This window comes from Sparus aurata, chromosome 12 (genome assembly GCF_900880675.1).
Source record: "Sparus aurata chromosome 12, fSpaAur1.1, whole genome shotgun sequence".
Classification (NCBI taxonomy): Eukaryota; Metazoa; Chordata; class Actinopteri; order Spariformes; family Sparidae; genus Sparus; species Sparus aurata.
Window position 1 is genome coordinate 15,647,215 of NC_044198.1, and position 25,737 is coordinate 15,672,951.

At 39.9% G+C, this 25,737-nt stretch overlaps 1 protein-coding gene across 1 annotated transcript; it reads left to right on the forward strand.

The window, feature by feature from the left end:
* Positions 1–24,328, forward strand: cabp7b (calcium binding protein 7b). The gene is made up of 5 exons (XM_030436877.1): positions 1–963; positions 18,032–18,175; positions 18,303–18,415; positions 19,996–20,143; positions 20,237–24,328. The coding sequence occupies exons 1-5, from the start codon at positions 855–857 to the stop codon at positions 20,362–20,364; spliced, it is 642 nt and encodes a 213-aa protein (XP_030292737.1). The 5' UTR covers positions 1–854; the 3' UTR covers positions 20,365–24,328.
* Positions 24,329–25,737: the final 1,409 nt, after the last annotated feature.

Consider the following 25,737-nt stretch of genomic DNA (forward strand, 5'->3'; position numbering starts at 1 on the left):
GAGAGAGAGGGAGGATCGCCGCCTCACGCAGCGTGTCTGTATCAGATGAGAGAGGAGGGGGTGACCCAGGATTCCCTTGAAGCTGCTCTCCAGGAAAAAAGAAAAAAAAGAAAGGAAAAATGTCCAAAGATTGTGTTTGCACATCCTTTACCGGATAGGATCAGCTGCCACCGCCGCTGTTTTTCCCCTTGTGTCACCGATTCGTGTCTCTTTTTTTGTTTTTTGGAGAAGATGCCGAAACGAGGAAGAAAAGTGAGGCAGACCATGTCGGGGACGGACAGTTTGACAGAACGAGACGCGTTGTAGAAATCGGGGAAATAAATAGCGGGAAAGGTTGATTTAGAGCAGATATTATTATTTTGTTTTATCATTATTATTCAATTATTCTACGATCTTCCTTTTGTATTTATTTATTTATTTATTTATTTATTCAGTGTTTTATTCATTTGAAATGCCGAATCGCCTGCAGGAGCCATGCGCGGGTAGAAGAATGAGAAAGTAGCCTCTTTGCATCAGGATTAGTGTCAGTATCTGACTGCTCGTCTCACATTTCACAGGCAGCTCTTGCTCATCAGCCCATGAAGTAAAAGTTTCATGTGTCATTTTCGTGTTACGGCTGCGAACCAAAGGCGATTTACAAGCTGCGTCCTACAACGCGAAGCGCAAGGTGTCGAAAATATACCTCCCCAAAAAAACATCGCGCCGAGGTTGAACTTTGCGGAGGGGTTTTCTCCCTGTTTCGTTCGCTTGAGCTTTTGTTTAAAGGCACACAAGGGCAGTAGCACAGGGTCTGTCTCAAAAAGAGAGAAAATATATGAAGATCGCGACACAGTTGTTGGTTTTCCCTCGCAGAAATGCCAGTGCGTGCTGTGACCACCAGGTTCATGTACAAGGGACTTTGCACTATTCCAGATGTCCTCTCCTACCGGACCCCCGTGATCCTGCCCGAGGATGAGGTGGAAGGTGAGTCCCTCTGAATTGTGGGTTCGAGTTGTAGTGATCGGGTTGTCTGAGAGAATGAAACGTCCACCTGGTAAACTAGTTCAGGACCCTGGAGAGCTCCGGCCGGTGTGCGCTCCTGGTCCTGATGCGCAAACGTGGCTGCACGCACGAACCTGTAGGTCTGGTTGTGAGAAGGTCTGGCAGTACAGATATTTTCACATTGTGGTTAGAATTGAACATTTCTGCAACACCCCCATTGTTATCTATCCTCTATCTTTTTCTCTTTTTTGCATTTTTCTCCTGATTTTTTTTTTTTTGGCAAACATCAACAACATTTCCTCACCATCCTGCAATTATTGCAATAGATTCGCAATAATCCTCGGTTTTTTTTCTCCACACACAACACATGCCAGGTTCTCCATTCTCTATTGGCACATTGTCTCCAACTAGAAAATGCCATTTCTGCTGTCTTTGTGAGACCAAATTGCACCTGATTCCTCATTTTCTGCTTGAGAGAAAACTGAAGAGGCGGATTTCCCCCAAAAAAGAGCAGCCTGAAATGGAGGAAAGAGACTGTGATGAATGGCAAATGTGAAACTATACAAATGCACACCACCTCTTACAAATATAAGGCAGGTAGAAACCATTAATAAGACGGCACATTGATTCATTTTTGAGGCTCAAATCGCATCCTCTCATCTATCTCCAGTTTGTTTGATGTATTGCTAAAAGTGCCCATCGCAGCACAAAAGAAAGATTCATTGAAGCATTATTATCCCCCTTTCTACAGTAACTGGCTGTATTGCGTCGGGTTTTGTTTGAGCAAATGGTCCTCACAATGAGAAAGCACAGCTGGCAGTGATTTGGAGCCGAGCCAGGCAGACTCCAATAAAGAGATAACTCCAATCAGATTTGATATCACCAAGTCTTTTATGCGAAAGGGAATTCCATTTCCCCTTTCTTCTGCCTGTAGGATGCCCGGGCCCACAAGTGGCTGCCTTGCCCTTGCTTTGAGCCACACGTTTCGACATTGAAAACCCACTATCTGCAATGACAACATAAATTTAATCGACGGGGTTGGCGTTGGGAAAAAAGCAAGAGCTGGAAACAACAGTATGATGACCAGAGCGTTTTTGCGCAGACGACGAGGATACAGGGTCTCCCTTCAAACCTTAGTTCACTAATTGAGAGCCATTAAATATTCAGAACGAAGCGAGAAGGAGCATTCGAGCGTGAATGTATTTACCAAGGGAAGATTCACTGAGCGCATAACGCACTGCCACATTAACATGGCCTAACACCTTGGGGTAAACAGCGCTCCACCCCTTTGTCTCCGGGCAGCTCCACCGGGCAGATGAAAAGTGTCGAGGAGCACTTTGCCTGTAGTTCCTGGGAGTTTGAGATGAACCTCTGCGAGACTGAGGGTCGGAATCAGCAACCTCCCACTTACCGGCCAACTACCCTTAACACACAGTGTGGGAGCCGTGCCGCAGTCCAGTGTTTCCACATGAAAAACTGCTCCCTTTTTTCACGTTCAGCCTATAAAACATTGTTTGATCCACGGGGTCTTTAATTACCGCAGGGCAGAAGTTCCCCCGATTGCTCAACTCGTGTAATTACTCTCCCTAATCATATTTATGATAATAGCCTCTTCCTGGCAAGGTATATATACAGCCAGTGGTAATTTGACATGTTTGGGATCATCTGAGAAAGAGATTACAAAAAACACATCACTGAACTGAAATGTATTAAGCTTTGGGAGATGACCCGAAGCCAGGAATAAGCCCCACAATCATCAAAACACAAACAAGAGCAGAATGCCCTCATTTACATGCAAGTCAGTCACTACTGCTATACGTTTAATATCCAGCAGAACTTAAAGCTCACATGAATAATTCTCAGACACTAAATCCAGATGACACCAGATCAGTGTAGCATTGTAAGATTATATATGGATTTATCATAATCTGCTCACCGGCTGTGGCTAATTACTTTTTTCTTTAAATTACATTTCGGTTGACCCAAATCGTTTTGTATCACCTGCACAATGTGCAAAGTATAGTCGCACACCTATACTTGTTCAAAACATATTCACCCTAAAAACTGGATACTCATAAAGACGACACATGAAAAGTGAGTATTAGTGAGTTTCTCTTGGTGACACTGTTGCACAGACTTGCTGACCACAATATTCGAGTGCCCACTGACAAAACACAACACACAAGGACAAAAGGACCTTGAATCCTGTGCAGAGAGACGCCACATGTCACAGCACAGGACACGTACTGCTCCTTATAAACAGATTAAAAAGTCGTGTTCAGTTTCGCATTCAGTTGAATCTGTAAAGAAAGACAAATTGTGCGGGGGGACTAGCAGGACGAAACACAGAATCAAATACATTCTCAGTGTCGAAGGAGTTGTGTACTGTATCTGAGGATTTGGAGTCAGGGAATATGAAACAGGGGACAGTTTCTCAAATGTGTTCAGCAAATTGAGGCAAATCCCAGTTTCTTTAGTAAACAACAGAGGTGAAAATCTCTTCTGGAAGAGACAGCAGGGTCTCAAATCATGATTCATGACAAACCATGAATATGCTGTAACTCTTCTTTTTTAAGTTCATTTTTATCTTGAGACAACACTGTGCTTTTGCTCTGGTTAGATTTAGCCACACAAAAACACTTGGCTAGGGTTAGGAGCAGATACATTTTTGGCTTGAAATACCTGTTTTGATTGCCAAAAACATCTGGAGATGTCCTGACTTCCCATCAAAAATATTAGATTTATGTTTCATAAAACTTTCAACCCAATCACCAGAATAAATGTCAGGTTTCTGCAAAACCACAGGCAAGTTGATATTGAACGTTTCTTTATGTTGCAACTAGGTGTTTGTTTGTTGAATACGTAATCAACACTGTGCTTATGCTCTGCTTGGATTTAGGCACAACAACACTTAGTTAGGTTTAGGAAAACATCTTGGTTTGGCCTAAAACACCTGCTTCGGTCGCCACGCTCACGGATGGAGATGGTCCGACTTCCTGGCAAAGACAGCAGGTTTTGGTCCCCACACATTTTTTGGGAAATGTCCACAGATCTTCTTAAGAACGCACTTGTGTTTTGGCCACTGAAAATTCCTAGAAATATCCCCACATCCCCCACCTTAAAAATGTATTGGCTATTTATGTAGCAACTTTTAAGAAACAAATTTATAAAAGGTTTTACAATATATAATAAAAGGAAAATGGATCCAGGACAAATCATTTAAATAATTACAAATACAAATACCATCAGTTAGGAAAACGTTAGTAAAATGAGTCTTTATTAGAGATTTAACAGATGATGGTGAATTTGCCCGGCTGAGATCTCGAGGCAGTGAGTTAACAGTGCAGAATTATGTATTTTCTCACATTTAATGAGGATTTTCTGACTTTACAACAAATCGTTTTTGTGAGTCGCCTCATTAAAATCTAATTATAACAAATAACTTGATTTCATTTTGGATGCATTAATTAATTTTAACGATTATGATTAGCCAATGAAACATGGGGTAATTACTTACTTCGGTGGCACACTCAAAACTCAATAGAGATTATCTGCAAATCTGCGCTCTCGAGACCTTTTGTGATCTTTAATCTGATATCAGATTCCGATCACAATCCCCTCTGTTAGATTGATTATACTGACCGGGAGCAGATTGGACATTGGCTAGAATGTTGCAATATAGCGAGGATCACTGACACTGGCACTGAATTGAGAGAAGATTGTTTACACTGGCTGAGCTTTAGGGAGGCTGATTAAGTGCTCACGGCTCTTAATGGATCTGCAGCTTCCAGGGAATGTTTTTCAAACAGATGGTTACCTAGGTGGGCAGGGTCAGTAGCGAGGCTCCCTGCCCTTTTCTTCGCCCTTGTGTCATGCAGGTGTCAGAAACCCTGATAAGCACTCAGCCTGTGCACGTAAATGTAACACTGCTGCTCCTTCACCATTCGAGTTTCTTAGACCTCTGATTAGGTTTGAGGTGTTATTATAGAAACCCTACACATTTGAACATTGTGTTGTTAGGTTGTCTGCGTGTGGAAGGGAGATCCAATTTTCTTCATCACAAATTACATCCACACCTGTGCCACTCAAGATCTTCAGACCAGCGATCATTAAAAAACATCCATTTAACATTCATGTGTGTATTTGCCTCGTGTGAAAGAATCACACTCACCGCGCACTTTTCTATAAATGCCTGCGTGGAGATCAGGCTGTGCCAAGTGTCGCCCTATTTAATGAGCACAATGTTATGACCGAGGTCCAGAGCCAAGTTCCGCCTATTATACATGAGCTGATGGGGGTAACTGAATACATCTATGCCACTATGACTGGCAAATGTGACCGTGTATGTACTAGACTAGGATTCTAACACGTGTTGTGAAACATTTTGTGTGAAGCAGTTTAAACATATTAAAGAGACACATTCCAATATGTTTGAGTGATATTGTCTCGGAGTCATTGTGAATTATAGTGAAAACAGATAACATTTCAACTTCCCCCTGACGTTTTCCAAGTGGTAGGCATTTCATCGATGGCCTACTATTGTTGTCATAAAGATAAATGGATCACTGACACTAGCAGCCAGACAAAAACAGAAATGTTTGTTTCTTTTGTTCCTGTCTTCCTCACAGCTCCTGGTATTTTTTTTCTAGATGCTAGCATTGGCATTAGCAACATGGCTACCAGTAGCAGTCTGACTACTGTCCAAAACAAGAAATCCTGATCTCAGTACAAGCAAAGTAAGACACCTAGTTGTATTGTTAAGTAGGCATGTATTGTTACTAACTGATCTAGTATGCTATACTACTATTGTCTATCCACCTTATTCCTAGCCTCCTGTATGCTTGCACAAATTATTTGCACCACTTCTGGCGCGTCCTTTCACTTAAACCAGCATTTTCCACGGTAACAGGAGGTTAATCCACGTTCTTAGTGTGATTGGTAAGGCAGGGAAACACATTTTGACAGGGGAACAGACTTTGACACAACACCAGAATTGCCTGCCCAGTCACTGTTGTTTTACCTTGGCTTCTATCACTCTCTCCCTTTGCCTCTATGCCTGCTCCAGTGCTTCTGGGGGTTGAAGGGGAACTTTCCTAGGCCTATTATTGTTAGGTTTTTGGTTGTGGATCAAGTGAACTGTAAACGGGGGATTATATCGCGTAAGAACATTGCTGAAGCAATGGCCTTTTGGCTGCGTGACAGGAAGGGTGTTTTGGGTTGTTGGGCTAAAAGACAGTAAAGGTATCTATTATCACATCATCATTTGCTTTATTCTGTACAAGAGGAACTCGTGCACCACTTTGTCTCAGTTTCTTTGCAAACTCATTCAAACGTACAAGCTGCATTCTCTGCATTTTCTTGAAGACATATTCTCCACGACGCTCGGGGATGCTTTTTCCTTTTGCGTTACAGAGTTTCCACAGTTACTCCACTTGCTCCACCATTACCTGGAGATAGCTACCAATAGCTGCTGGGGAAAATGGATCCTCTTTTGCAATGGTAGACCTGCTTCCTTTGTGCTGCACATCAAGACTTCGGTTTTCCGGGACAAATCCTGCCCGGTGGCAGACAGAACAGCACAGCAAAAGCAACGTTTACACAGAACAAATCTGAACGTTGATGGTGTCATTGTTCTGTTTACTTAATGATGACAAGATTAAGCAAAACATTTATATAGATATATAGTATTTTTGTATGTATACATGAGGTCATTCTATTACAAGACAATGTATTAATTATGCTACAACACACTTGCAGTAAACTGGCAGACACTTTAACTGCACATGTGTTGGAACTGATAAGACTCTCGTTTCATGGCTCAACAGTCATGACTTCCCCGGCAGTTACACTCTTGGAGGTCTCCTCGAGCTTGTATCACTCCTCGGTGCATCGCTGACAGAGGATGTGAACAGTATTTATAGGTCACAGCCAGCAGGAGAATCCCCGAGACACGAGGCATTGTAGTGGAGTCTTCCGAAAGTCTTCCACTTTGTATGCAAAGCTGTCTTCTTTTGTGCTTACAAATGGGGGCCTATTTTGCAGCGGCATTACAAAACAGACAAATATATGTGTGATATATGTGTGCGTTAACAGCTGTCGAGGATCCTTAACCAATACGTGATGTGCACATTTGTCAAACAAGATTTACAGTAGTCGGAGATGCTCTCCTGACTCAGTATTGATACGTTTTTGTTTCGTTGTTGGGTATTTCCACAGCGAACCAACAACAGCAACAAGGTTAAAAAACAACAGACAGGATTCTCCATCATCTCTGCTTCTGCCGTGGTCAAAGACAAATGTCTGGTCATTACTGTTGTAGCCGCCCAGAGAGATTCACACTTTCAAACAACATCATCTAATGATGTTGTAAGATGTTAATTATGAAGCTGTGTCCTTCTCTCACCTTGTCCGATTGTCCACCACAGCCATATTTCACTTACATCAACACACCGAGTTGGGAATCACTGAGACGCGAGGCAAATATTAATCGACGGAAACTTAACACAGCGTTGAACAACATGCTACTATTGCCCTTTGAATGAAACCAAGAGGAGAAAAGAGCTGCAGGCCGAGCAACTCCACAAATTCTCAACATAAGGCTCCAGCAAATACAGCAAATTATAGGGTTCGGATACCAAGGTGATGGGTCTTTCTTCGCCTCCATCTATCCTCAACAGAAAGCATCAGTTATCAAGACAGTCCTTGTTTTTTACTTTGCCTTTATTTTATCATGAAAACCTCGAGATGTCTGGCCAGGAAAACCAGCTTCACAAAGGCCTGTAAAAAAAACATCAAATGAAAAACAAACATAGATCTCAAAATGAGATCAGTCAAAGTCTAATCAGTACTTGTCTATAAGAGTAAATGAGTCGTTTGATTTGGTCATGCTAAACAGCAGCAACCTTGTAAAGTCAAGCTCTAATCCTTAGTAATTCTCCTCTTTCCTAAAAAAAGATCAGGTCACGTAATTTCAACTCCTCCTGCCAAGAGCTGCAGGTAGTGGGAGTATTTCAAGTACTTTTTGACAGCGGGAGTTGTTTTAGCTGCAGGGCTCGTGGAGCACGTCTCCCGCCGTCTCTGGTGGCTGTGTTTGTTGTGTTTGTGTATGTAAATGTAATAATGCGAGGACCCATAAATCTCGAGAAGCAAAGATGGGTGAAGTGTAAATGTGCGCGACCTGTGATGATGGGGTGAGTTATTGTTTTTCCGCTGTGTGTGTTGTTATGAGACTTTCCAGGGAGGCAGTGAAGTACGACGTTTCATGTCTTGCCACATCGTGGCTTGTCATATTGTGCCGATTCAGTCATGGTGTGCGTGAATGAGGTATTCTGAGCAGTACTCGATCAGCACTTTGTTGGCGTGTAGGAGGGAGATCATCTTCTAGAGCATCCAGACAAGTTAAGCCATTGACTTGATGCCACTCTAATGACTTACTTAATTACAAATATAGCATTTGATGAGATTATAAACTCCTGTTTGATGCCAGACTTTTGCTCAAGTACTTTTTGGGGCACTGTTGCCCCCATGTTCAAAACAACGCAGCAAAAGTGCCCTTGTGGAAGATAAAACATGACAAAGTGCCCTCTGTAGGATATAACTGTGTCACGACTTACCGCAGCCTGACACTGTTTTGGGGTTTATAGTCAACCAGAAAAATCTGTTTTACATATGCATCAAGATATTAATGTTCTTCTTAGTATTCTTATTTTCCACAGCCCTTTGTATTAGTATTTGTTTGTAAATTTGCATTATTTTGACAGTATTTTTATTATGTGTCAACCTGCTCTATTCTACTGAGTGGGCCTTAATGGAGCTTTCTTAGCTGTACGGCATATTTTATTTTTGCAGCCTCTGGATAATATGATTCTCGTGTTTCCCCACTTTCATTATCGGACGGAAAGATGTCATGGGTTTCATCATACCATTATTGGGCGAACCCACCTGGGAAATGCTCTTATTTAATGAGAAAGAGTCTGATTCACCTTCCAGGGAAGAGTTTTATCCTCTAACCAATTTTCCATAACTACCTCAATAAGCAGCCCTTTTGATAAGAAAACTATTTGTTGATTCACGGAACATGCAAAACCCCTCATGTTCCTACTAAACTATGTCTGTAAAAGCACTCTTGCTAATTATATTTTGTTACATACATACAAACATGCCTCTTTTAATTTTGACGTCCGGCGCCTTTATTCACTTCTCTTTCATCACAGCAAATGGACGAATCTCGAGTCAATACAAAGGATCCTGTTTGATCCCGACTGGCTGAGAGCGGTAGCAGAAAGGGCTCCTTTACCCACGTAAATTGATTTCCAGATGGACACAAGAAAATGTTACAACTGATCTGGATTAGAACAAACTTAGTTTGACACATGATATGAGTTTTAGTTATGGGGTGAATCTATTGTGAACAATGTCTTGAGTCATGTTCGTGCACATGCAGTAACTTCGGGGCCTGAAGACTGTCTGTTATTGTCCTCTCGTCAGTTCCTGCGGTGTGCGGAGACCTCTTATCTACCTCCTGTTGTGTTAACTCTATTACCGTTTCCTGTGCAATGTCATGACCGTTCATTGAAGGTGAGGATGGATTTTCGTAGTGAACTGGACAATCACTGTAGAGCTCTCTCAGCAGAGGTGCATGCCTTTCCTCAAGGATGTTTGGTCCCTTGTTCGATAGGCACCATTGTCTTCTAGAATGGATAGGAATGATGCAGACGAGATCACTTCAGGTATTTTCTGTCCAGTCATCTTTGTTGTTCATGAGCGGTTATATGGGATGGGAAGCATTCTGAACACAGACACTATTTTGCGATTCAAAAGCTACTCAATTCAAAAGCAAAGACACAGCAGTTTTAAAGAATATCACTTGGGAAACTGGGAAAACAGTAGGTTGGCTTGCTGCAGTATCAGCAACAAAGATAATTATTGTTACCTATATATACACAAACCAGAATGAGTATTGACTAATGGGGAACTTCAGGGGGAATTTCCCTGTGCACTGACAGGCAAAGCACAGTAGAGCAATAAAAACAACAAAAACAATTTTGATGTCGCTCAGTGGCCAAGTTGCATCGTGGGTAGTGTAGACACAACATTTTGAAAAAGAGGAACAATGGGTGGGATAAGAGAGGCGGTATCCCTGGTTCAGCTGTATTGATCATTTGCTGGCAGAGTGCAATACTACACTAGTGGGCCGCTTTTCAAAACCTGGAGCCTACATTACCCATAATGCAATTTAGCCAATGAGTGGCATCAATGGAGGCAATTTATCAGATGACATGCAGCTTCCTTTGGTGCCACAAAAGGCTGATAAACTATTAACTACTTTTTTTCACATATGCAGTAGTGCTCCCCAAGACCTGTAAACACAATTCAATGTTTAAAATAGCTGGAGTAACCCTTTAAATCTGAGCAACAATGTGATAATGATGTGACTTGCTGTAAACTCTAATTATGATTTTGGAAACAAATGGCTGAGCCATGCAATATTTATTCTGCAGTCATAAAACAAGGTCTCTCAGCTGGAAAACAGAAAACAGAATGTGGCATTAAACAGTACGTCTCAAAGTAATGAACCAAAATGCAAATTAAAGAAATAAAAAATGTATGACTTTATGATTTGATTATGAATGATTTTTAGGAGATATTGACACAACACTGTCACTGGCATCATGCAATACACATTTCAATTCAAATACACAGTGACAGATTTAACACTTATACATACAGAGCGTAATTTATCACTTTCTCTTCTGTATGAATGCTAACTCATATAATGAATGTCTTGTTAGATCTGAATAGAAACGACGTGTTTAGAATATCAGTGTGATGCACAACAGTGTCATCTTTCTCCAAATGCCATGTTCCCACTCTTTCTCTGGCCGGAAGCCATTATTTGGGATTTCCCCAATTACTTAGGTGAGAGAGCTTCCATGGCCTCTCTGCCTTTGCCATTGGCACTGACACTCTGCCAATGTGCAGCAGTGGGCTTCTTGGCATCAACCTTCTTCATGGACCATTTTCATGTTTTTTTTTTTTATTAGCCGCTCTAACAAACAGCATGAATCACTCTGTAGGTCGCTCAGAAAAGGTCAGTAGGATCTGTTGGTCCTCATGTTCTGTTTTAGCTCACTTGGAAGGTCAGCAGACTTTCAAGTCCTGGTTTTAGAGCTCAGGGTTGGCAAAAGTCATGAGCTTTGATGTTTGGGACAAATCATTTCAAGCTTGTCATAAACTGTTTACAGGCTACTAAAAATACATCTCTGCAGCCTCTTAGGGCAGATTACTTCTTGGGATCGGGCCAATGAGTAACCACAGAAGGAGAAGGAGCATCTGTTTTACAAAGGAGATGATTGAAAGAACAAGGTGATAATCGAACAGTAGGTCAAATAACCAGAAACAAACTCAAGCTTTAAGTTGAAGACTAAATAAACATCAACACATCTGTTTGCTCTCCAGGAAACAATCAGCGTCATGATTCTGCCGGCAGCTGTTGGATTAACCTGCCATGAAATTGTCGGTCAATATTTCATTTTGTTCGTGCGTGGCGAAATGTAATGAATTGGCGATATCATTTTTGTCTCAGTAAACTCAAAAGGCGGTTTAATGTACAGTAATATCCTTCTGTTCCCCCCTTTTTCCTCAAGTGACCCAGCCTTCCAACATTTGTAATGCAGGGGACACATCCAAGATATTCTGATACCACAAAAACAGATATTTCTTCTGCAGTCCCCAGATCCATTTTTAAGATGATGCAGCACCTGTCACCGGGGAGAAAAAAAAATGCACATTACGATTTAGACAAAGGAAAGCTACACTACACCATGCATGCACAATTGTTTGGACCATACACAAACCGTTTTTCAACACTAAATTAATTTTCAGGTTCTTATTTCTATTATCAAGGTTTCAAAGTACATCTGTTGACATTTTTTTTTAAAAAACACAAGGGTTTAAAAACAAAACTTTGTTTGAGTCCTTTGTGCTACATCTAGTTTAGAAAACGGAGTGTTGATGATGAATTGCAGAGTCTGACGGCCTGGGTATGAAGCTGCTCTTTAGTGTAGTGGTACAGCAGCTGAGACCTCTGAATCTTTTGCTGGATGGCAGCAGAGTGAACAGACTGTGGGTGTTGTCTTTTCGTATCTTTTTTGTTCTGTCCAGACATCTCACTTCACCGATGCCACTGATGCTCTTCTGGGTGTCTACTACAACATTTTACATGAGTTAATGTTCAAAAACCACATTCTTTTTCTAATTCTGTCCATTTCTGCAGCACCTCTATTCACCCTCTATCTGAACCTTCAGTTTTAGTGCCTGTTTCTTTTGGGCACCCTTCTTTCAAAAAGGCCAGTCTGCTCTGATTGACCAGTGCTCCCAAGCCTGAGCGCGCCCGCATAAGATCAGCTGGTGTTTTGCAACCATGCCATATCTGAGGGATGTGACTGTATAGCAGTGACATCATGACGCAATTGAAGTTCTCATGCCTCCTTTAAAGGTACAGTTTCTGAATACGGATTTTTGCACATTTCTCCATGTTGTGATGTGAATGTTTTGATACTTGAACTTGTGGTATTTTTATGGAACCTAGACCTGTTTTATAATGAGAAATTACAGGAAATCACAATTTCTACAGTATGGAACCTTAAAGAGTTGTCAAAACATTTTGTTATTGATCATTTACATTCAGCATGTCCACAAATATTTGCTTTAGTTGACTAACTTTGTTTAAAAGCAAGATTTTGTTAGATATATAGTCAATAGTTATAACGCAGTGTGTGGCAAGCTTCCTAATATCTCCCTGACACCAAATGACAGGAAATGGTCTTATTTGCCAGAGGCTAGTCATTATCATTGCACATTATCAACATTAATTTTTGTCTATATTATGTCACCAAAAAACTTGGTTGAAATGACTTCAATCTGGTACATAGCAAGTCTGTGGTGGCGTGACCATGCACTTACCCTTGACTTGCCTCTGAACACTGATGACGCAGGGTGTTTGACTCAGTGTTTCCATCAGTGCCATTACCTCAATGACTACAGACACTCTAATGTCTTTTATGACCAATGTGTCACAATATTTTAGCCATTGACAATATTTTATAGCATTTTTACGGTAGTTGACCTGAGCGGTAAGTTATTGCACACCACTGTAAAGGATCCGCTTAATAGTGTTAAAACAAGTCAGTGAATGCTCTGAAGTCATCCTCCTGTCAGCAGAATTAATACTAAAAAGTTTAGTCACACAGACCTTGGTTACTTGCTGCAGCAGGGGAAATATGCTAAAAATACATTTGTAAATCCTGTACTTACATATCATACAAGGATTTTCTTGGCCTGGCCGAGACTCCAGAGAGCAGAGCTGTTGCACCCTCAGAGCAGTGCAAGGTCACTTCCACTCTCTGTGTTTCTCTCAGAGTAGAACAAAGGCTGAGTCTGCTGAGTATACATATTTTTTATTCAACAAGGGTTCCGCTTTTGAAGTATCATGTATAAACTTTGTCCTCAAAACACTTTATAATGATGCCTTGAACATGATTTAGGAATACTCACTATGACACACACGAGTTAGACACAATAATGCAAAATACTCAGAGAAATAGTATTTTTGTGAAGCTTTTGATCATCACTTTTTTGAGATTCTAGCAGAAATGTACTTTACAATTATGTGAATACCTTTCAAAATCCTGCATGAATTAATTTAAATATGGGCCCATAGGGACAGTTCCACAGTGCTTCATACATTTCTATGAACGTCACACCACATCCTCATACATAAACGACTAAGTCCGTTAATGTCAGTTACAGTGCAACAGTAACACACGCACCAGACCTTCGTGGTACGGTCGCCGCGTGGTTAGGCTGAGGAAAACATTGTAGTTTGGGTTAAAATCACTACATTAATTCTGTAACTTCCATCACAAACACACCTACATGACCTAAGTCTCCAGAGGGAAACTCCTGTGTATAAGTCCTTGTATAACCTCTTACCTGTAAGGACCTTTTACTCTTTATGCAACTTCTCCTCACTGCTGCCTTAACAACAAATGTAATTATAGGCTGTCATAACCTGCTTGCATATTCAACCTCTATGGTCATCTTTCTGACGAGGACAGACTCGAATGTCAACCATAAAAGTTGAAATGTCATGTGTCTGAATTAAATCTAATTTATTTCCATTTTTATTCATGAATGAATTTATGACACAACTTATACTCAAAAATTAAGTAACTTAATTTTTCATTTAAGAACTTAGATAAATAACAAAATGACATAGACTTCTTGGAAAAATTAATAATCATATAGACATACTCAGTGTAGGCATGAATAAATGCATATAACGTATCTTCAAATATGCACGTTCATACATGTATGTATATTGCTTTTGTTTCCCTATCGTGCTCTGTCTTTTGTTATCTTTGTTTGCTATTGGTGTATTATCTGTATCTGCTATATCTCTGTAAGCGTCTTTGGGTCCTTGAAAAGCGCTATATAAATCAAATGAATTATTATTATTATTATTATTATTATGTGTGGATATGCATGATAAATATTAACATATAGTGTTTGTTTTGTTGCTGTTTCTTGAATCACCAGGTGTAAATAATACAAAAGGATAAGGGAAAACATGCAAACACATACAAATACAATGGATATTTTGTGTCTATGCTGAAATATGAAATCATTGCAATAAAAGTATTTTAAACAAATCTAAACTAAAACTAAGAATTATGGTTGGGAAAAGTTAGAAACAGAGAAATGGTTTTGCATATGGAGGCGCAAAACAAGAGGAAAACAAATGATCTGAGTGTTTTTCAAAACACGATAGATTAAACATGAGATAACAATGAATTTGACCTTTTCAGAGAGGTAGAAACAGAGTTGTGTTGCTTGAGGTTCCATCTGTACATTTTTAAAAATATTCACTCCTCATGGTGTGAAACAATCAGTAGTCCAGCCACCGCTCAGCTGGCTCAATGAATTCATTATTTGTCACTGGCACCGAAGGGTCATGACATTGAATCTAGGGTGGTTCTGAGAGAAGATAACAAAACTCGAGCAGCACTGCAGGCTGTAATTTAGACAAATATGTTGTGTCTGATATGTCGAGGGTTTGTACAGACGGTGTCACTTGTTTGGAAGGACCTCAATGAATGCACCACAGACTGGCCTCTTTGATTTCCCTATGAGTCTATGGACCTGCCACTGTGGGCTATCGCTGGTAAAATGCGGTATCTCAGTCGGTCTATCATGTACACATGATGGATGGTCAGCGCTTGTCCACACATGGATTTGCATGCAAATTGCAGGTGCCGCTTGCCCAATCACATACTTGCATGCAAATGAGTTTTCTCCTTGGTAGAAGCACTTGGCATATAATCACATGCTTTAAGTTCTAATGAAGTTCCATACAGGCTGCTGGTGTAACGGCAGCAGTCAAACTCATAACTGAATATAGAGATGGTGTTGTTTGAGCCTTTATACGGTCAATTGTGTCAACTCAGATGTTCATTTGCCTTGCCTCGGCGACACTTTCCCTTTTTCTGCTTCGATTACATGAGGCTAGCTTTGTTCATGGTCGTGCCCTACAGGTGGAATTTGTTTTTTAATCACTGGTCTTGTTTTAGCGAATGACATTAACTACTGGCAAGCATCGAGGAGTCTTGTGTATTCGAGGATCTACATCAAAAAGGAGCACAGAGGTTTTCGGTCCCTTTGATGTGAACTGCCTCTTTTTACCACTTCAAACAGAATACTGTGATGCAGGGCGAGGAAACAGCCAAGCCGCAATGTTTATGGATTATTTACCAAAAGTTGTTGTTAATTATAAACATATGAACCTGCTCACAGCCTTCTGTCACGGCCAATTGTGCTACAGCCATGATAAAAGGTGTTAGCTCTTATGGTGTCTGTTAGTATACATCTATAGCAAACAAGGGATTTGCACCATATGTTTGTCTTAGCCGGCGTGAATAGAACCGATCAATGTCAGCTTCCAGGTAGAAATCCCCCCAGAGCACGTGCTACAATCATTTTTCATTATATTATTACAGCTAATTCATCCAAAATGCGTGTTTGATGCTTTCATATCTCAATCTTGACAACCTTGTTTGCTATCCTCAGTTCGGAAACTCGACAGCTTGAAAACAGTGCATGAAATAAGCACAGTAGAAATGTCAGATCGGTTGGACCATTGTGTTTTACTATATACATTTAAATGTTGCAGTTACAGCTGAAGCTGAAAACTAAAATAAACAAGTTTGCCAATGTCCCATATCTCTGCAATGCAAATACCTACCACTCCTCCACTAGGAAGTGACTGTAATGATGATTCAAACTATATAAACCTAAAAACAGAATACAATAAATCTTCATTTACATACATCTTATATATCTAACTGCATCACACATAAATGCTTATTTACTGGCATTTAGAAAGGTCTAGATCCATAGTGCAGAAACATTCAACGACAGCCTCCCTGTCTCTCTCCGCTATGCTGAAACAATTCTGTTCCTCCCCATTGTGCTGAAATTTTCAACTACACTTTTCAACTATACTTTGTCTGTATCCATGGCAATGAATTGCTTCTGTCCCTCCCCATTGCTGTGATATTATTAACTACAGTCGCTCTGTCCCTGGGGATGAAATGTTTCTGTCACTCCCCATTGTATTGAAATTGTCAACTACAGCCTCTCTACATCTATCCATGGCACTGATGTGTTTCCGTTACTCCCCATTGTGTTGAAATTATCAACTACAGTCGCTCTTTCTCTGTCCCCGGTGCTGGAATGTTTGTGTTGCCCTCCATGGTGCTCTAATAGTCAACTACAGTCTCTCTGGCTCTATCCATGGTGCTGCTGAAAAAATTCAATTACAGCCTCTCTGCCTCCATCCATGGCACTGAAAAGGTTTCTGTCACTCCCCATTGTGCTGAAATTATCAACTAAAGCCTCTCTGTCTCCGTCCGTGGTGCAGAAGTAATCAACTACAGTATCTATGTCTCTATCCGTGGTGCTGAAATAGTGTCCGTCACATACAAATGCAGCATCTCTCTCGGCGTCTGTCCGCTGGGCTGAAGCAATCAAAACCGGCTCCTGTTCCTAATGAAGATTGGTGGATTTTAACATTCGACAGTGACTGTAACCCTGCCTGTTGGCACAAATAAGGCTGGTGTACAAACACAAAATGAATAATAATAATATAATAAAGTATAAAGAAAAGTAATAAGAAATAAAGTTGTTATAACAGACTTCATAAGATAGTTCATGTATAAACCACATGTCAAATGACTGTACATGGAGAAGTTAAGTTAAGGGTTAAGCTGTCTGTCAGTCTCGTCTCGCTCAGGCCCGTTCGTTTGTACAAAAGGACCAAAGCTCAAGAAATTCAGCTGCAGTCAATATTGCAAATTTGTTGGGGCTATTTTCAGCGGAAGGCACAGAGTATTTGGGATTTACTCAAAATAAACCACTGTTTTAATTGCGTTGACGGAAAATGGCTAATGGATTTGTTTTTAATAGTTTTTGGACAACAGTGGAGCTCTGTGATACGTACTGCATATCAGTATTTGGCTACACAGATAATACTTGTTGGTTTGGGTATTTGCATGGGAATTACTGACCATGAGAAAAAGGTAAAATATCAGAACACTTATCCTTGAACGTGTCTGCAGTTTTTGCAACAAGAAAAAAAAGTTTGCAATTTTCCCTGTTCAAACACTTAATATTCAGGTATGCAGGCTTTTTTTTTTTTTTTTTTTAAACATGAACATCTAAGAAAGAGGGATTATACCTTCTGAGCTATGCCCATGTGTAAATTGCTGATATACCCTGCTCACCACAGACACATGATTTCACATGGGTTTCAACTGTTTTAAACTATTACTACCCAGAAAAATTGCCTACACACATTTTTACCATCGGCATGCTCTGCTGTTGCTCCGTGTGAAAGTGTAAGTGATAAATCTATGTGAACGTGTTTGTTGTGCTATAACTCCTTCGCTTCTCTACGCTCTTAATATGATAACTGCCCTCCTTTATCCTACAGAGATTCGTGAGGCGTTCAAAGTATTTGACCGAGACGGGAATGGTTTCATCTCTAAGCAGGAGCTGGGGATGGCCATGCGCTCACTGGGCTACATGCCCAATGAGGTGGAGCTGGAGGTTATCATCCAAAGACTTGATATAGATGGTATGTACTGTATCTCTCTCTCTTTCCCTCTTTCTGGGTCATAGAGTTGAAAAGTGGCTTTTTTTGTATAATCCAACATGCAAGCTTCACCGTGACTGGTTTATATTTCTGTTTCTGTTTTCTTCAGGTGATGGTCAGGTTGGTTTTGAGGAATTTGTCACGTTGCTTGGCCCCAAACTCTCTTCTGCTGGGATGCCTGATAAGTTCCACGGGGCTGACTTTGATTCAGTGTTTTGGAAGGTAAACATCATCAGTCAAGTCTACATGCCTTTTCCTTTGTCAGTGTTCATTAATCCATTCTTTTTACTTTTTTGAGTAAGTTTTCCCTCTGGATTTTTGTTGTTGTTTTATTATAAAAAAGCCTACCTGTTTCAATTAAGATAAGAAAAAAACCTACTGATGTCATTCAACTCTTTCATGCATGGTGTCCACAAGCCATGCCCTCTATTCCATTTGATTACAATCTTTGCATCACGTTTTTATTTTGAGATATGACATCACAAATCAGAAAACCAACAAAAACAAGTATAAATACATATATTGTACAAGGTGTTAGAAATTGTTTTACCCAGATAAAATTTTTCTTGTATATCTTTGTATCTGTGATTTAAAATACAATCCGCCCACCCCCTCTATACATCATGTGCCAAAAGGTTTTCTTTTGCCTATTTAATTCCACCTTATTGCCTATGTTTTATTTATAATTATGATATAATTTGCATATGAATCATTTTACCAACAAGTAGTATTAAACAGTGTTCATATTTGATCTTAATATAGGCCAAATAGGCAGTATATACACTTTGGAGCATAACGTCCACCGGAGTTGATGGCTGTACAGAGAAAATGACCTACTGAAAAAACAGTATTAAAATCTGGTAATATATTACTCACTTTAGTTCCTTTTTTCTGTTTTTCTGAGAATAAAAGGATTAAAGTTACTCACGAATCAATGTTTTTACCGATTAATCATTTGTGTCCAGTGCAGTGAACATTCAGTAAACTCCTTAATATAACATATTCTGAAAAAAACTGAAAATATATTGGTATGATTTTTCACATAGCGAAGATAAACACAAACACTGAAAATAATCAAAGTGCTATATCATCGGCAACTGGACTTGTTTCAGTTTCACCCCTCATCCAAGAGGCTTTTTCAGTTCTAACTAACTAGGGGGGAGTTGCCGGGTTGAAACCCTGTGTGGGAGTGTCCTTACACAGTTGATAAGGTCACATGTGAAACTCTGAGTTTCAGAGTCATTAGGATCACTTGGGTGTTTAGCTGTCTGGGGAGGGACCTCAGGACAGCATTGTAGGTTGGGGATACATAGTGTTGTATGAGAAACGCATTCGAGGAACTGAAACAAGTCCAGTTGTCTACAGTATAGCGCTTAGAATTACCATGACCTGGACGACTGAGGATCTTTACCAAAACATATACAAAAATATAACTTTTTAACAATTCTTTGTTGATGTAATAATTCATCATTAAATGAACTACACATAGCATCATCATTATATTCAGATGTGCCTTTCTGACTTCGCATAACAAAAAAGTAAAGGTCTTGATTTTCAAATGGTACAAGCAGTATCGTGTTTTTCTTGCTGTTGGCTACATGATCAAACAAATCATTCCACTGTCTGATTTCATTGAAAATATATGCTGTTTGGAAGCAATAGTCCAGTAAATCTTCTCACAGCTGCTAACAATCACAGCCAAGAGCTTCCCTGTAGCATCAGTATTTATAGCAGACCTACAGGGTGTTCGGGGGGTTTTCCTCTGCTAATCAGACCTTTCTTGGTGTTTTGTGTCTTCCCAGTGTGACATGCAGAAACTGACTGTGGACGAGCTGAAGAGGCTTCTTTACGATACTTTCCGTGACCACCTCACCATGAAAGACATTGAGAACATCATCATGACTGAGGAGAGCCACCTGAACAGTCCAGAGTCCCATGTGGACATTGACAGTATGTCGCAGACAGATTTCATTTCACATGACTCATGGTCATTTTAAAAGACACTCAGATGTGCTAATAGTTTTGTTTTTAATCTTTCCACAGCGAGCCCAACACAACAGGAAAAACACACATGTGTGCGTAAAAGCCTGATTTGTGCCTTCGCCATCGCATTTATCATCAGCGTTATGCTCATTGCAGCAAATCAAATGCTCCGCAGAGGAATGAAGTAGGCGCCTGTTTCCGGCTGGTTTACGAAGAGGAGAAAGGACGGACAATGAATAAGCAAACATTAACCAAAATACTTGACTGTCTTTGGTTTCGTTCAGTATTTTCAACGCCCATGATGATGCCATCACAGCTTCCCTCTATAACGGATATAATGATGTCAGGCGATGGTTTTGTATTGGCCACCAGTCACAGCATACCACGGTAACAAAAAGAACAACAGAAAGACATTACAAGGGCTGATTAGTATCCTAAAACAGTAGCATCACACTGATTCAAATTTCTGAAGTTTTCTAAGAGATGAGATAGAAAAGCAGCCTGTAGAGGACTTTGGTATTTCTGCGTACAGTATTATACTGTTGTGATAGCTGTGCTGTGTCTAATATATCAAAACGATTAATGTTGTTGATGAGAACTCTGCCGTTTGGAATAATGATAGTACTGATGATAGTAATTAAGCAATACAAAAGTGTTGATGGGCGACATATTAAGTAGTTTTAAATCACTGACTGAAACTTAAGGATAAATGACTGCTGCATAATGTGTCTCTGTAAAGTCTCTGTTTATGTTAGTGCCGAGATTTCCAGTCCAGCTCACGTCCAGTTGACCGCACTTTGCCAGGCCAGCGTCGTCTGTGATCTGAATCTTTACAAAAGAGCAGCCGCCCCTCTGATTCACAACACGGGACTGGACTACTAATAAACACATGATGTATTCCTGAGTCACAACAGAGTGTGAAAATCCGTTGTATGGAACATCTAAAGTACTCTGGCAACTTTTTTTAGCTGAATGGCAGCGCGGCTCTGTTGGTCTACGACGCTGATCCAGACTGAAATGTCTACAACCTGTTATTCATGGTTCCCGCTGGCTTGGGTGATCGCTTGACTTTTCCTGTAAGCCACCAGCAGATCAAAGATTTCACTTAACATATGCTCAGTGGATTGAGACAAAGTTTGGGAAAAGTGTTAAAGGTTCTCAGAGGATGTATGCCAATGAATTAGGAGATTCCCAGATTTTTTTCCCTGACCATTGTGGTTGAGATTGTGTATGACTGGTACCGACATTCATCTTCCCGTGATAATAATTGTAATAAGCAGGTGATCCCTTAATGGAGTGTGTAGAATTTAGCAGTGTGGTTGCAGATTGCAGCCATCTGGACAGCCCTCACCTCACACTCCTCTATGGTGGTCACAAAAAAAATTAAAAATGCATGGCAGACTCTTCTAGCTCTGTTGGTTTAAAAAGTGCATTCGAATGTACCAGAAACACAAAATGTTTTTAGTTTCAGGTCATAATACACTAATAAAAACAAAAATATATATAACTATATAATTTTTTCCCTCCAAATACCTCTAAAATCCTGCACACTGAACCTGTAACTTCTCAACTAGCGCCAGAAATTTGGTTCAGGATCAAATGATTTTCTTCAAGTTATTGAATGACATTCAACTCGACCGCAGCTGGACTTTGTGAAATTTTAACAAGTTAGCAAATGTTAGCTTTTTGCTCTCAAAGCACTGCTATGCCTCAAAAAACAGCCTCATGGAACTGCTAGCATCGGCTATATGCGCTCTGTCTCAAGTATTGTGAAGCTACACACAGCTTTCAAACAACATGGAGAGGGTGTAATGGTAGCATTAGCATTGAGCTCAAAGCACTGCTATAGTTGAGAACAACATCACAGAGCCACCAATACGAGGGGGTCATGTAATCATGCAAACCTGCAGTTTCTCTGCTTGGTTACTTTGATTAGACGCTACAAACATAAACTGTTTCACATTTCTTAAACGTCATGTTATTATCTGACAAAGCCCAGCTCAGCTTGAACTGAATTAAAGGCATGTGAGAATTTCACAGAAATTAAGTGAAGAAAAGTCAATTTCCAATTTCCCAAGTATAAAGAAGCCAACAGTGGAATAAACTGGGGAACAAGCACAGGAGCACAGTGGAGAGCACTGAGTGAAGGCTGGATAAGAGAGGGACTGAACGACATGTTGGCACACACTGTGACCCTCAACCAGATGCTGTGGACTGTCAGCTGATCTGCACGGTCTGTTTCTAAAGATGTCACGATTAAAAAAATAAATACATAAGATTGAATGGGTTTGTTTTAAAGCTCAGAGTGAGCCTTCTTGGCTGAGCAGCTTTGGGTTGATTTGTAAATCAAACAGCTGTTTTCCCTGCTGAGAAGGTGAAGTAAGATGAAGTGAGCAGTCAAGTCGAAATAGAAGGAATGACATAGAAAGAAATAACAAACCCCCCACAAAGAAATATCACGGTGTGTGGACTGGTCTTGATGCAAGAAGCCCGGACTTTAAGATGGATATGAATCTCTTGACCGTCACACAAATGGCAGAACGTGTCATACTCACAGTCTGTCATGAGACACGCACAACGCTGCTGCATATTCCGAATCTGTGCTCCAAAACGAGTAATAACGACTCACACTGAAAGACCACTGAGGTTCTTTTTTATGACCTGAGCTACCAGCTGTGAACAAATGAAACCATATCAAGTTCATGTTTCAACAAAACAAACAGTAGGCGTTAACTGTCATGTTCAGAGCAAATGAGAATGAGGGACACTCAAAACACACCACACACTTGCATGTACATTAAACTAGAAATAAATGTGTGTTTTGTGTGTGTGAGATCAAATTTTGAATTCTGATGTATGTATTCAAATAATTATGCAATTTGTAAAGTGATCATTGCAAAAAAAAAAGAATTCTCAGTATTTGACATTTCCCCGTAAATGTCAAATTTTTGTGGATGTGCAGACAATATCAAAATACTAAATACTTTGCAATATGCTGTGAAGAATAATTTAACATATCATGAGAAATGTTGTTTTCTGGCTTTTACATGGACCACCAAAACAACATATTATTTAAAGTATAACATTGTTATATTTTCTTACTTGAGAGTGATACATTAAATCTATGTGATTTTATTATGAATGTACGCATAATGTTTTGTATAAAACAAGCAAATACACAAAAATATATCAGGTTTCTGATGTTTATTTTCCAGGTTGACTGGACACATTTAGATAGGAGTTGTTGTGAGTATTAAGGCCATGCTCTTACGTTAACTTCTCTGATTTGTTAAGGTTCATTTTTCAGAATGTTCCTTTATCAAAATATTTGTCAAATTTGACAGGTTTTACAAAATGCTATATATTTTTTCTTGCTCTTTTTATCTTAAAGTTTATCAAAGTTAAATCACGAGAGGAAAAGTATGAATCATTCTGGCAATAAAACTGATATTTTATCTCATATATAGTAGCTGTTTATGTATGAACTACTTATATGACATCACATTACCTCCCCATGTGAACATATCATGTAAGGTACGGGGTTTTGTGTGAATGTATAATATAGTTATTGTGTTAAACTTGGCTTAAGACGAACGAGTATAATATTGTGTCCTATTCTGTATGTTACAGTGTTTTAATGAGCAGATTTATGTACGTTGTCTTAATTAATTGTTGTTATAATTATGATTTGGACTGTAGATGTCTTCTGTTCTGTGCCTTTGTCATTTGGAGTAAAACTGCACTCTCATGCCTTGACTTCAAGTAGCTTTAGGCAGACTTTTAGACAGATTGGAAAATCCCATTTTACCAAACCATCACCTTTGACAAAAACGATTCTGATGCTAAATGTATTTTTGAATTGAAATGACTCATCAGTAATCCACGTAGCGATATGTATTCATGTATTACCTTTCTGTCGCCGCTGCTCTTGATAAAAGTTTCTCTATTAACTTTCCAGTTAATATTTGTAGTACCATCCTACTGTGTGACATTACTTGTAATTTTAATGTCTAGACCGAGAATATCCAGCACTGTTTGATTTCTGTAATTGTTACTGCACATGTAGAGGTTACTGCATCAGTTATACACTAATGTAAGTGGTGTCTAGATGCATGTAGTCCAATAAAAAAATCAAAGATCTAAAAAAAATGAGCCTGTTGTTTGTCCTTTTCTGTTTACCAATTTGGCATTAAGGAGACCTATATATACCTATATATCGGTTCTTGTGCATGTAAAAGATTGTGAAATTTTAAAAGCCCAACGTGCGCTCCTCTCAACAGACAACACTGTTCCTGAAACGCCTCGTCAGCGGTCACACCTTTAATTTTTTTCTCGCTTAATTCTCTGTGACATCACACTACCTCACCATGTCATATGCATAAGTTGCAGCTAGTTTGATATAGCACATCTGCCCTGTTGTTGTTAGCAATGCTGGCTCAGGCATGTGTGAGCTAACCAATCAGAGCAGACTGGGTATTCAGGAGGCGGGGCTATAAAGAGACAGGAGCCAAAACAGAGTGTTAAAGAGAAAGGGGGGATACAGAGCAAAACTGACTAAACTGATGTGTTTTTTGAGCACTAAAGCAAGTTAAACTTATTCTAAGAGTAACCCAAAATGAAGTTATGAACCTGAGAATGAGCATAATGTGTCTACTTTAAAGCAGAACATGACATCTTTGAAGATGGAATAATAAGTGCGCATGTTTACACCACACAGTTGACAGAGAGGGTAGGAAAGAGAAGAAGAGTGGGATGCTTTTCAGGGAAACTTCATAACAATTTCGAATTCAATCCTTTCAGATCAGGACGGGAGAACAGCCGGGGTCTGTTGGTGTGATGGCCCTGACGGTGAAACATCCAGCATGTTAAGCACGCATTAGTAACAGAGCCCAGCTCACAGCCTGCGCAGAAGGAAATAACACTTGCTTGTAGCTTCATAGTGGTGCACTCCACACAAGCATCTGGGCTCAAGAATGAAGAATTACTGTAGCTGTAAAGGCTAACAAGAACAGGTAGTGAGCACAGCAGCAGTGGGCATGAGGGGCTTTAGAGGATTAGATCTGTAATAGGGAGGTTTAGTGTCGTTTTCTTTCACATTATTAGTTTCAAGTCATGACAGTTTATGTTAGATTTATCAGGGTATCATTCAAGGTTTCAGATTATTCAAAGGAGGGATCCAGAGAGGTCCAAAGTTGCCTTAATGAACCTGAACTATTGATTGTTGACAAGAAGCCTGAGATTTAATAGATAAAAATGGTAGAGTGGGCTGAGTGTGAAGGGGATTAACAGGGCCATACAAAGAAGATCCGGCAATAAATAAGGCCTTCATTATTCATAACCTTCATTTAAAGCTAAATTATTGAGTTTTTGTGTAAACTAACAAGTTGTGTGTACATTAAGTGTAAAGGTAAATTATGTGGGCCTGTGCAGAGGTAAGATTTAAGAAGGAATACGGTTATAACAGTAAGTTAAATGAATCGTAAAGCATTGCTCTATAGTGCCATTAGTGGGCATGGAACCGCCAGGTACTTTTAACTTGAGGTTGGTTACATCTCATTAAA

Coding starts and splice junctions, on each gene's coding strand:
- cabp7b (XM_030436877.1), top strand. CDS start 855: ATGCCAGTGCGTGCTGTGACCACCAGGTTCATGTACAAGGGACTTTGC. Junction 18,176..18,302: donor CCAAAGACTTGATATAGATG/GTATGTACTGTA, acceptor TGTTTTCTTCAG/GTGATGGTCAGGTTGGTTTT. Junction 20,144..20,236: donor GTCCCATGTGGACATTGACA/GTATGTCGCAGA, acceptor ATCTTTCCACAG/CGAGCCCAACACAACAGGAA.